The 13,653-nt window shown below is 48.1% G+C and overlaps 1 protein-coding gene across 1 annotated transcript; it reads left to right on the top strand.

The window, feature by feature from the left end:
- The first annotated feature begins 11,821 nt into the window (after window positions 1–11,821).
- LOC120848429 lies at window positions 11,822–13,187 on the top strand. Its single transcript, XM_042290195.1, has 2 exons — window positions 11,822–13,081; window positions 13,176–13,187. Exons 1-2 carry the CDS (start codon window positions 12,140–12,142, stop codon window positions 13,185–13,187), a joined length of 954 nt encoding a protein of 317 aa, XP_042146129.1. The 5' UTR covers window positions 11,822–12,139.
- The last annotated feature ends 466 nt before the right edge of the window (window positions 13,188–13,653 follow it).

The raw sequence follows: 13,653 nt of genomic DNA, 5'->3' as shown, positions 1-13,653 counted from the left end.
TCTTACTGGACGACCGTGTATGCTTAGCCCGCTCAAAGGGCGTTCACTCTCGTAGCGTCAATAGGGTGTCCTTCGCTCGTAGTCTTATTGAAACGAAAAACGCAAGCAAATAAAATATTTTAGATGAACCCCACACTTGCGCCAGCAGCTTTGACAGCGCGCAAGCTTCGCGTGCAGGTCTTTGGTAGGCTAACCTAGGATCTGCAGGAACGGGTGTTTGAGGTGGCGTTAGACGATGTGCTCTCGAGTCTCGACTAAAGTTCGATCTCTTCAATATGTAAAACATCTCACAAAATATATATTTTTTTCTTCATTGAGACACGTTGCATTAGTTTTGTGATACAAATTCGATGCACAAACTAATAATTTCGGATGCCTCTTTTACAAAATGCAGTTCCATTTGTTCGTTTCGGTTGCTTCTCTAAAGTCCCCGAGGTACCCCCAGCAAAACCTGAATAGTACGCCACAAGGTAGTGCCCACAGTACTGAAACATTTCCAGGACACACTGCTGCAGCAACCGCAGCCGCTATTTAATTTGGCTGTCCGATACTGTTTCGTGGTCGACCGAGGCCTATCTACCACTAGTGCCATTTCTGTCCATTCTAGGAGTGTGTGTCCTCCCGAAGGCCCCCAGCAAGGTCCAAGCGGAGCTTTTCCCTTGGGACAATCTGCGCAGTGACCTCAACTGTTGGCGAGTTTGGCAGTCCGATACTCTTTACAGGTCAACTGAGGCTCACCTACCACTAGTGCCGTCTTTGTTGATTCTAGGCAAGTGTGTCCTCCTGAGGCCCCCCAGCAAGTTCCAAGCAGTGCTGTACCGAACCTAACTTTACCAGCTTCCCCAGAGCAGCCTGGTTTGGCGACACCCCCCTCTCCCCCCCCCCCCCCCCCCTTAAGCTGCTGGTGAGTTTAGCACAATGATACTGTTTCCAGGTCGACAGAGGCACACCTACAACGACTGTTGTCTCTGTTCATTTATTCAATCTAGAAGTTTGTGCCGTCCCATGGCTGCCCGAGCAAGGTCTGAGCAGCGCCCTACAGGCCCTTGCTTCTGCAGCTTGTCCTGGAGAGATTGCCGCAGCAACAGCTGATGAGTTTTCATTTGCGACTGCTGTTTATTTCCTGGCAGAGTGCAGACAGTTACACACTGTTTCTTACATCCGATCTTATTGTCTCACTGTTAGTCACTTAACAAGACTAAAGCAATCATCTATTTTTTTTTCCTTTTTCAGGCACACTGTTTACACTTGGTGTCAGGGTGTATCATCAAAATGCCAGTTGCTCTGGTGTACTGATGATTAACAAAAAACTCCAAATAACTGATATGGCGCAATGACAGGACTATCAGTTGCAACGTGAAGAGACCAATTTACAACTTGGACTTAAGCGCCTTCTCGTTGCAGATCAACTTAAGTATCTCGAAAAGTCTACTATGAAGAGGACTTCATGGAGTAAAGGAATTCTCGAGAAAGTTTTTAAGACTCGTCTTTCTTGTGTTTCCCATGGTTTCAATGTGGTACTGGGGAAGTGGGGTAGCTTTTGCCTGTAGAATGCACACTTCATTGGCATCTACAGGACTTCAAGTTGGTGTCAGACGCAATGCACAAGCTGAAAGCTTCTTTAGCATGCAAGGTGAGCCAAACTTGCAGCGTATAACACACTTGTGCATCCTTATCTTAAAGGGTAACTGCAAAGAAAAAAAGTGTTTTTTTAAACGGCCTATATCGGACAAGCATGTCACAAAACAAATCTTCCGCGAAAAAACAAATTTTTTTCTAGCACCATTTACGCCGCAGGACGTAATATAATCCAAGTCACAACTCTTCCACATTTGAAACTCCCGCTCTTTCGACGCGCACAGAGTGGCTGTTGTACGTCACTCCGTCGACTCCGTGACGTATAGCAGCCACAACGCGACGTAAAATACCAACTTTGTGGCGCGCGATTGAAAACGGACGAAATAGCCGCAAACTAAAATCAGTCTCGTGCAGTAAATATTGCAATAAAAAATTTTCTTTTGGGGGCAAAATTGTTTCGTGACATGCTTGTCCCAATTAGGCTATTTACAAATACACTTTTTTTGCAGTTACCCTTTAAGTATGCATCTGAAGTCGGATACCTGCAGACCCGTCTCATCAAGCAGCTCGATGTTTAATTCCATGCGGTTTGTACAATTTATCGTCTACAGGTGTACCACACCAGTAACAACATTAGAAGGTGAAAGGGCTTAAGAAGTATCTTATGATATATAAAAGTGACTGCACCTGAAAATGATTGTAAACCTGAGACTGGGGCAGAAAAGAGAACACAACAGAAGGCAGTAAAAAAGGAGGCAACGTCTCAAACTCAGCTGAGTTTGGGACGTTGCCTCCTTTTTTACTGCCTTCTCGTGTGTTCCCTTTTCTGTCCAGGTCTCAGGTTTACAATCATGTTCAACTAACACCAGCTCGCCTGCACTCTGACTATTTTTTCGTTGACTGCACCTGTCAGTAAAGCGACCTGCATATTTGTGAAGTATTAAGAAAGCATTTTGATTGTGTATGGTATGTCTCCGTGTCATTTATCTTCTTTTTTCATTATGTGATCTCATTTGTTATGTACTCGGCATGTTTTCTACTTGTAGTGAATGCTCCTGCCATGGCCTTTTACTTGGTTGGCAGTTTTGTGAAATAAATAAAATTGTGACTTTGATTTTGTTCATTTTTAGCATGACCTTGGCTTGTGTATTTTCATGGAGATTTTGATCTCGCATTCGCTTATTTCGCATTCCTCTCTGGGTATGATTTGAATTATTTTTGCCTCATTATATTTTGCTGAAATGACCATCAATCGCTTGACTCGAGAACTAGGTGCTTAAACCGAGCGCTAGTTTCCAAGTCTGCACCAGGATGCTGGACCAAGAGTATAAAAGCAGCGAAAATCGTAATTAAGCCTGGATTGTTTTAGTATGAACGAATAACAGAAGAGATACAGACACTCTAATAAATTTACGGAGTAAGAAAAATAAACGAAAACGGAGTTTTTATTTCTAATAACGGTTTTATAAAATAAAATAACGAAAATAGTATTTATTATACGCTCGGAAAAGTAGCGGCACCGCGTAGCCCCGTAGCAAAAGGCCCGCGGTGTCGCGAGTTTTTACAGCAGGCACAGAAATACGTAGCAATTTTTATTATTACTAGTACTGCGGGCAGCTTAAAAGTGCTAGCTAAGTGTCAACCATATCAAGACTTCCCCGATTAGAAAGAAAATAGTATCTTGCTTTCAAAGTCGCCAAATTGTTTTTAGCGCCTGTAGGCCAAACCTTCCCAAAATCTAGCCAAGGGCACATATTAAAAGTAATCAATCATATCAAATCGTAGAGAATAAAATTGCAATTTGGCGGTTTTGAATGATGATTAAAAACCACTTGCAATTCCTGTGAAACCGAACACTCGTGAAACACTAGCCTAATGCAACTCGGTAGGGACGATTATCTAAAATACTTTCGGGGCGCACGGTTGGACGAACAGATCTAGAGCGGCTTCAGGTCGGTCGGATAAGAATGCAGGCTCTAAATGAGATCATTGCCACACTTATATGACGAGAAAAGTCCACACGATCGGCAACTTGCCCGCTCCAGCTGTTAAGTCGAACACTCACGAGACACTCACCTAATCCAACTCGGTAGGGACCATTACCCAAAGCACTTTCGTGATCCACGGTTGGACGAACAGATCTAGAGCGGCTTCAGGTCGGTCGGATAAGAATGCAGGCTCTAAATGAGATCATTGCCACACTTATATGACGAGAAAAGTCCACACGATCGGCAACTTGCCCGCTCCAGCTGTTAAGTCGAACACTCACGAGACACTGACCTAATCCAACTCGGTAGGGACCATTATCCAAAGCACTTTCGTGATCCACGCTTGGACGAACAGATCTAGAGCGGCTTCAGGTCGGTCGGATAAGAATGCAGGCTCTAAATGAGATCATTGCCACACTTATATGACGAGAAGAGTCCACACGATCGGCAACTTGCCCGCTCCAGCTGTTAAGTCGAACACTCACGAGACACTTACCTAATCCAACTCGGTAGGGACCATTATCCAAAGCACTTTCGTGATCCACGGTTGGACGAACAGATCTAGAGCGGCTTCAGGACGGTCGGATACGAATGCAGGCTCAAAACGAGGTCATCGCCACACTTATGTGACGAGAAAAGTCCACACGATCGGCAACTCGCCCGCTCCAGCTGTGAAGTCGAACACTCACGAGACACTGCCCTAATCCAACTCAGTAGGGACCATTATCCAAAGCACTTTCGGAGTCCACGGTAAGACGCACAGATCTAGAGCGGCTTCAGGACGGTCGGATACGAATGCAGGCTCAAAACGAGGTCATTGCCACACTTATGTGACGAGAAAAGTCCACACGATTGGCCACTCGCCCGCTCCAGCTGTGAAGTCGAACACTCACGAGACACTGACCTATTTCATCTCGGTAGGGACCATTATCCAATGCACTTTCGGGACCCACGGTTGGACGAACAGATCTAGAGCGACTTCAGGACGGTCGGATACGAATGCAGGCTCAAAACGAGGTCATTGCCACACTTATGTGACGAGAAAAGTCCACACGATCGGCCACTCGCCCGCTCCAGCTGTGAAGTCGAACGCTCACGAGACACTGACCTAATCCAACTCGGTAGGGACCATTATCCAATGCACTTTCGGGACCCACGGTTGGACGAACAGATCTAGAGCGACTTCAGGACGGTCGGATACGAATGCAGGCTCAAAACGAGGTCATTGCCTCACTTATGTGACGAGAAAAGTCCGCACGATCGGCAACTCGCCCGCTCCAGCTGTGAAGTCGAACACTCACGAGACACTGACCTAATTCATCTCGGTAGGGACCATTATCCAAAGCACCTTCGGGATCCACGGTTGGACGAACAGATCTAGAGCGGCTTCAGGACGGTCGGATACGAATGCAGGCTCAAGACGAGGTCATTGCCACACTTATATGAAGAGAAAAGTCCACACGATCGGCAACTCGCCCGCTCCAGCTGTCAGCTGTGAAGTCGAACACTCACGAGACACTGACCTAATCCAACACGGTAGGGACCATTATCCAAAGCACTTTCGGGATCCACGATTAGACGAACAGATCTAGAGAGGCTTCAGGACGGTCGGATACGAATGCAGGCTCAAGACGAGGTCATTGCCAAACTTATATGACGAGAAAAGTCCACACGATCGGCAACTCGCCCGCTCCAGCTGTCATCTGTGAAGTCGAACACTCACGAGACACTGACCTAATCCAACTCGGTAGGGACCATTATCCAAAGCACTTTCGGGATCCACGGTTGGACGAACAGATCTAGAGAGGCTTCAGGACGGTCGGATACGAATGCAGGCTCAAGACGAGGTCATTGCCACACTTATATGACGAGAAAAGTCCACACGATCGGCAACTCGCCCGCTCCAGCTGTCAGCTGTGAAGTCGAACACTCACGAGACACTGACCTAATCCAACTCGGTAGGGACCATTATCCAAAGCACTTTCGGGATCCACGGTTGGACGAACAAATCTAGAGAGGCTTCAGGACGGTCGGATACGAATGCAGGCTCAAGACGAGGTCATTGCCACACTTATATGACGAGAAAAGTCCACACGATCGGCAACTCGCCCGCTCCAGCTGTCAGCTGTGAAGCCGAACACACACGAGACACTGACCTAATCCAACTCGGTAGGGACCATTATCCAAAGCACTTTCGGGATCCACGGTTGGACGAAGAGATCTAGAGAGGCTTCAGGACGGTCGGATACGAATGCAGGCTCAAGACGAGGTCATTGCCACACTTATATGACGAGAAAAGTCCGCACGATCGGCAACTCGCCCGCTCCAGCTGTCAGCTGTGAAGTCGAACACTCACGAGACACTGACCTAATCGAACTCGGTAGGGACCATTATTTAAAGCACTTTCGGGATCCACGGTTGGACGAACAGATCTAGAGAGGCTTCAGGACGGTCGGATACGAATGCAGGCTCAAGACGAGGTCATTGCCACACTTATATGACGAGAAAAGTGCACACGATCGGCAACTCGCCCGCTCCAGCTGTCAGCTGTGAAGTCGAACACTCACGAGACACTGACCTAATCCAACTCGGTAGGGACCATTATCCAAAGCACTTTCGGGATCCATGGTTGGACGAACAGATCTAGAGAGGCTTCAGGACGGTCGGATACGAATGCAGGCTCAAGACGAGGTCATTGCCACACTTATATGACGAGAAAAGTCCACACGATCGGCAACTCGCACGCTCCAGCTGTCAGCTGTGAAGTCGAACACTCACGAGACACTGACCTAATCCAACTCGGTAGGGACCATTATCCAAAGCACTTTCGGGATCCATGGTTGGACGAACCGATCTAGAGAGGCTTCAGGACGGTCGGATACGACTGCAGGCTCAAGACGAGGTCATTGCCACACTTATATGACGAGAAAAGTCCGCACGATCGGCAACTCGCCCGCTCCAGCTGTCAGCTGTGAAGTCGAACACTCACGAGACACTGACCTAATCCAACTCGGTAGGGACCATTATCCAAAGCACTTTCGGGATCCACGGTTGGACGAACAGATCAAGAGAGGCTTCAGGACGGTCGGATATGAATGCAGGCTCAAGACGAGGTCATTGCCTCACTTATGTGACGAGAAAAGTCCGCACGATCGGCAACTCGCCCGCTCCAGCTGTCAGCTGTGAAGTCGAACACTCACGAGACACTGACCTAATCCAACTCGGTAGGGACCATTATCCAAAGCACTTTCGGGATCCACGGTTGGACGAACAGATCAAGAGAGGCTTCAGGACGGTCGGATACGAATGCAGGCTCAAGACGAGGTCATTGCCACACTTATTTGACGAGAAAAGTCCGCACGATCGGCAACTCGCCCGCTCCAGCTGTGAAGTCGAACACTCACGAGACACTGACCTAATCCAACTCGGTAGGGACCATTATCCAAAGCACTTTCGGGATCCACGGTTGGACGAACAGATCTAGAGAGGCTTCAGGACGGTCGGATACGAATGCAGGCTCAAGACGAGGTCATTGCCTCACTTATGTGACGAGAAAAGTCCGCACTATCGGCAACTCGCCCGCTCCAGCTGTGAAGTCGAACACTCACGAGACACTGAACTAATCCAACTCGGTAGGGACCATTATCCAAAGCACTTTCGGGATCCACGGTTGGACGAACAGATCTAGAGAGGCTTCAGGACGGTCGGATACGAATGCAGGCTCAAGACGAGGTCATTGCCACACTTATATGACGAGAAAAGTCCACACGATCGGCAACTCGCCCGCTCCAGCTGTCAGCTGTGAAGTCGAACACTCACGAGACACTGACCTAATCCAACTCGGTAGGGACCATTATCCAAAGCACTTTCGGGATCCATGGTTGGACGAACAGATCTAGAGAGGCTTCAGGACGGTCGGATACGAATGCAGGCTCAAGACGAGGTCATTGCCACACTTATATGACGAGAAAAGTCCACACGATCGGCAACTCGCACGCTCCAGCTGTCAGCTGTGAAGTCGAACACTCACGAGACACTGACCTAATCCAACTCGGTAGGGACCATTATCCAATGCACTTTCGGGATCCACGGTTCGACGAACAGATCTAGAGAGGCTTCAGGACGGTCGGATACGAATGCAGGCTCAAGATGAGGTCATTGCCACACCTATATGACGAGAAAAGTCCACACGATCGGCAACTCGCCCGCTCCAGCTGTCAGCTGTGAAGTCGAACACTCACGAGACACTGACCTAATCCAACTCGGTAGGGACCATTATCCAAAGCACTTTCGGGATCCACGGTTAGAAGAACAGATCTAGAGAGGCTTCAGGACGGTCGGATACGAATGCAGGCTCAAGACGAGGTCATTGCCACACTTATATGACGAGAAAAGTCCACACGATCGGCAACTCGCCCGCTCCAGCTGTCAGCTGTGAAGTCGAACACTCACGAGACACTGACCTAATCCAACTCGGTAGGGACCATTATCCAAAGCACTTTCGGGATCCACGGTTAGAAGAACAGATCTAGAGAGGCTTCAGGACGGTCGGATACGAATGCAGGCTCAAGACGAGGTCATTGCCACACTTATATGACGAGAAAAGTCCACACAATCGGCAACTCGCCCGCTCCAGCTGTCAGCTGTGAAGTCGAACACTCACGAGACACTGACCTAATCCAACTCGGTAGGGACCATTATCCAAAACACTTTCGGGATCCACGGTTAGACGAACAGATCTAGAGAGGCTTCAGGACGGTCGGATACGAATGCAGGCTCAAGATGAGGTCATTGCCACACCTATATGACGAGAAACGTCCACACGATCGGCAACTCGCCCGCTCCAGCTGTCAGCTGTAAAGTCGAACACTCACGAGACACTGACCTAATCCAACTCGGTAGGGACCATTAACCAAAGCACTTTCGGGATCCACGGTTGGACGAACAAATCTAGAGAGGCTTCAGGACGGTCGGATACGAATGCAGGCTCAAGACGAGGTCATTGCCACACTTATTTGACGAGAAAAGTCCGCACGATCGGCAACTCGCCCGCTCCAGCTGTGAAGTCGAACACTCACGAGACACTGACCTAATCCAACTCGGTAGGGACCATTATCCAAAGCACTTTCGGGATCCACGGTTGGACGAACAGATCTAGAGAGGCTTCAGGACGGTCGGATACGAATGCAGGCTCAAGACGAGGTCATTGCCTCACTTATGTGACGAGAAAAGTCCGCACTATCGGCAACTCGCCCGCTCCAGCTGTGAAGTCGAACACTCACGAGACACTGAACTAATCCAACTCGGTAGGGGCCATTATCCAAAGCACTTTCGGGATCCACGGTTGGACGAACAGATCTAGAGAGGCTTCAGGACGGTCGGATACGAATGCAGGCTCAAGACGAGGTCATTGCCACACTTATATGACGAGAAAAGTCCACACGATCGGCAACTCGCCCGCTCCAGCTGTCAGCTGTGAAGTCGAACACTCACGAGACACTGACCTAATCCAACTCGGTAGGGACCATTATCCAAAGCACTTTCGGGATCCATGGTTGGACGAACAGATCTAGAGAGGCTTCAGGACGGTCGGATACGAATGCAGGCTCAAGACGAGGTCATTGCCACACTTATATGACGAGAAAAGTCCACACGATCGGCAACTCGCACGCTCCAGCTGTCAGCTGTGAAGTCGAACACTCACGAGACACTGACCTAATCCAACTCGGTAGGGACCATTATCCAATGCACTTTCGGGATCCACGGTTCGACGAACAGATCTAGAGAGGCTTCAGGACGGTCGGATACGAATGCAGGCTCAAGATGAGGTCATTGCCACACCTATATGACGAGAAAAGTCCACACGATCGGCAACTCGCCCGCTCCAGCTGTCAGCTGTGAAGTCGAACACTCACGAGACACTGACCTAATCCAACTCGGTAGGGACCATTATCCAAAGCACTTTCGGGATCCACGGTTAGAAGAACAGATCTAGAGAGGCTTCAGGACGGTCGGATACGAATGCAGGCTCAAGACGAGGTCATTGCCACACTTATATGACGAGAAAAGTCCACACGATCGGCAACTCGCCCGCTCCAGCTGTCAGCTGTGAAGTCGAACACTCACGAGACACTGACCTAATCCAACTCGGTAGGGACCATTATCCAAAGCACTTTCGGGATCCACGGTTAGAAGAACAGATCTAGAGAGGCTTCAGGACGGTCGGATACGAATGCAGGCTCAAGACGAGGTCATTGCCACACTTATATGACGAGAAAAGTCCACACAATCGGCAACTCGCCCGCTCCAGCTGTCAGCTGTGAAGTCGAACACTCACGAGACACTGACCTAATCCAACTCGGTAGGGACCATTATCCAAAACACTTTCGGGATCCACGGTTAGACGAACAGATCTAGAGAGGCTTCAGGACGGTCGGATACGAATGCAGGCTCAAGATGAGGTCATTGCCACACCTATATGACGAGAAAAGTCCACACGATCGGCAACTCGCCCGCTCCAGCTGTCAGCTGTGAAGTCGAACACTCACGAGACACTGACCTAATCCAACTCGGTAGGGACCATTAACCAAAGCACTTTCGGGATCCACGGTTGGACGAACAAATCTAGAGAGGCTTCAGGACGGTCGGATACGAATGCAGGCTCAAGACGAGGTCATTGCCACACTTATATGACGAGAAAAGTCCACACGATCGGCAACTCGCCCGCTCCAGCTGTCAGCTGTGAAGTCGAACACTCACGAGACACTGACCTAATCCAACTCGGTAGGGACCATTATCCAAAGCACTTTCGGGATCCACGGTTGGACGAACAGACCTAGAGAGGCTTCAGGACGGTCGAATACGAATGCAGGCTCAAGACGAGGTCATTGCCACACTTATATGACGAGAGTGGGCTTGGTGGCAGCGAGACGAATATGCCACTGAGTTTCTTCTGTCTCACCCTACAGATCGCTGTCTTCGGAACGGTCTGGTCACCCCCGGCTTCCGTATGCCGCGTCACCGCGGATTTGTTGCCGCACGGGTTCGCCAGTTCCCGCTTTCTGGTTCCTGAACCCCCGTCATCGTGTGATGATTCGACACCTTTTGACGACCGGCCTGCACTTCATCTAGCAACACTGGATTGGACCCTCTACGGAAGCACCGCAGCGACACCTACTTCCGCTACAGATGCCATAAAGCCATCGACGCAGTCTCTTCTCTTCAGTGGGCTTGGTGGCAGCGAGACGAATATGCCACTGAGTTTCTTCTGTCTCACCCTACAGATCGCTGTCTTCGGAACGGTCTGGTCACCCCCGGCTTCCGTATGCCGCGTCACCGCGGATTTGTTGCCGCACGGGTTCGCCAGTTCCCGCTTTCTGGTTCCTGAACCCCCGTCATCGTGTGATGATTCGACACCTTTTGACGACCGGCCTGCACTTCATCTAGCAACACTGGATTGGACCCTCTACGGAAGCACCGCAGCGACACCTACTTCCGCTACAGATGCCATAAAGCCATCGACGCAGTCTCTTCTCTTCAGTGGGCTTGGTGGCAGCGAGACGAATATGCCACTGAGTTTCTTCTGTCTCACCCTACAGGTAGAGTTTGTTTCTTTGCCAGACGGTTTTAAGTCCGATGATCGCTTTCTTTTGCTGCTACCGGGCCCACTGGTTGGCATTTGTTCTGATATATTGTCATGGTTTAGGATATGTTCATCTATCCTGTTGTGTAGTGGCGATATTGAATCTAACCCTGGCCCCGAGACGCTAGCTCTCCTTCAGCAATTACTAACTGGCCAAACACAAATTGCTGCGGACGTTACTTCTATCAAAAACAGACAAGAGGCTCTGGATGCTAAGTTTGCCGCCTACAAATCTCGACTTGTTGCAATCGAAGCTGGCTCGTCCCAGATATCTGATATCGCCCGACGGTTGCAGTGTCTAGAAAGAAAGAGTGCCGCTCTCGAAACAGCTGTCTGTCAACTTACAGATAAGAATGATGATTTGGAAAACCGTTCTCGCAGAAACAACTTGGTCGTGTATGGTCTAGAAGAGCCTGTTAACGAAACCCCTGCATCACTACTGGATAGTGTAACTGAACTGTTGACCAGAAAACTGTCTGTGACTTGCGATGCCATAGAACGCTGTCATCGTATTGGTATCCCCGCACAAGGTAAAATACGACCTATAATTTTTAAATTGATGGACTTCCGTGACAAAATGCGGATACTCAAAAATGTTTCCAAACTTAAAGGCACACGGATATTTATTAACGAGGATTTTTCACCTCGTATTAGAGACATTCGAAAACAACTCTGGCTTAGTACTGCCGAATTCCGAAGAAATGGCGCAAAGGTCCGTCTACGTTACGACTACGCTCTTGTTGACAACGACCGATACTCGTGGGATTCAACAAATAGAACGCTGATAAAAGTTCCTCCTCCGGTTCTTGCCACCGGATCGAACTGACAGTTACCGAATAAACCATTGTCTGTATTAAACATTAATGCTCGGAGCCTTGTCCCTAAATTTACAGAGTTCTCGTGCATTGCAGCTTCTTATTCACCGCACGTGATGTGTGTTACGGAAACCTGGTTACACGATGGCATTCTTGATTGCGAATTTACACCTCCTAATTACAACGTGGTACGATGCGATAGGTCTTCTAGAGGTGGTGGTGTCGCGCTTTTTTTTAAATCTGGTATTAGTTTTTCGGTTCTTCCCTGTTTACCTAACACAGAGTCTTTATGGTGTAAGGTGCAGCTTGATAAGTTCGTTCTTGTTATCGGAGCGGTTTATCGCGCTCCTAGTTCGGGCCTGCAAACGATCTTTGATATATATGACTACATTCACAAATACAATCTGGCGAATTTCAAGCTTATCTTGCTGGGCGATTTTAATGCACCCGATATAAACTGGGAAACGCTAGTGGTTGGCTGTCGCGACAGGGCCATTTGTGATGCTCTAGTAGATATAGCTGTGTCATTCGACCTAGATCAGGTTGTCAAAACGTGCACCAGAGATAATTCTGTTCTTGATCTTGTTTTTCTAACCCATAGTATCGCAAACCTAGGTTATGACTGCGAGGTGGTCGAGGGAATTTCTGATCACAAAGCTGTCCTTGTCAGCCTTAACATTCGTGTCAAGCGTTCGAACCCTGAATTCGTCACGTTCCTTGATTTCAACAGAGCTGACGATGTGTCAATTATTGATGAACTTAGTTTTTATTTTGATGATTTTTGTGCCATAAGTCTAGACGCTGATGTCAATACGTTGCTTAGATATTTCAACTCCCTTATAGAAAAATGCATCAACAAATTTGTACCTGTTACTAGAAAGAAAAAGAACCCTGCGCACCCCTGGATTACGAGAGAGGTGCTGCAGTTGATGCGGCAAACGAAGAGGAGACGTCGTTCAATAAAAGATAACACAGAATCAGTTGTTCATACCTCGTTTGAATATCTGAAAACAACCTTGAAAGAAAAGATGTTAACAGCTAAAACCAAATATTTTAATGTAACTTTGTCTGAATTTATGAAATCAAATCCTGCCAAATTTTGGAGATCTATTATTCCAAGATGTAGTGTATCACAGAGTTTTACTATTGAAGGTGAATCTGTAAGTGAGCCGACAAAGATAGCGAACTGTTTCAATGATTATTTTAAATCTGTATTCAGTCGTGACAACGGCAATGATTCAGAGTTTTTCTTTGAAGGTATATACCCACCTTTATCTGATTTAGAGATTAGTGTTTCTGGTGTCCTCAATCTACTAATGAAACTTGACTGTAAGAAAAGCCCTGGCCCTGATGGAATTCCAAATTCTTTTCTTCGCCGTTATTCACTTTGGAGTTCAAAATACCTATCTGTCATTTTCAAAAAATCTATTTCTACTGCAACAGTGCCTCAGTCATGGAAGTCGGCTAAAATTATCCCCTTGTTCAAGTCAGGCAACAAACAGGTGGTCACAAACTACAGACCCATTTCGCTCACATCGTCTTCATGCAAACTTTTGGAACATATTGTCTATAAACAGATATCTGAGTACCTCGAGACTAATTTTATTCTTTGCCCTCAACAGCATGGTTT

The sequence above is a fragment of the Ixodes scapularis genome, unplaced genomic scaffold (assembly GCF_016920785.2).
Source record: "Ixodes scapularis isolate PalLabHiFi unplaced genomic scaffold, ASM1692078v2 PGA_scaffold1__304_contigs__length_218370807, whole genome shotgun sequence".
Taxonomy (NCBI): Eukaryota; Metazoa; Arthropoda; class Arachnida; order Ixodida; family Ixodidae; genus Ixodes; species Ixodes scapularis.
Note: the sequence above shows the minus strand (reverse complement) of the source record. Positions and strands in the feature narration are given on the sequence as shown.

Bases quoted from the DNA above. Each gene is read 5' to 3' on its own strand.
- LOC120848429 (XM_042290195.1), top strand. From the start codon at position 12,140: ATGTGTGTTACGGAAACCTGGTTACACGATGGCATTCTTGATTGCGAA.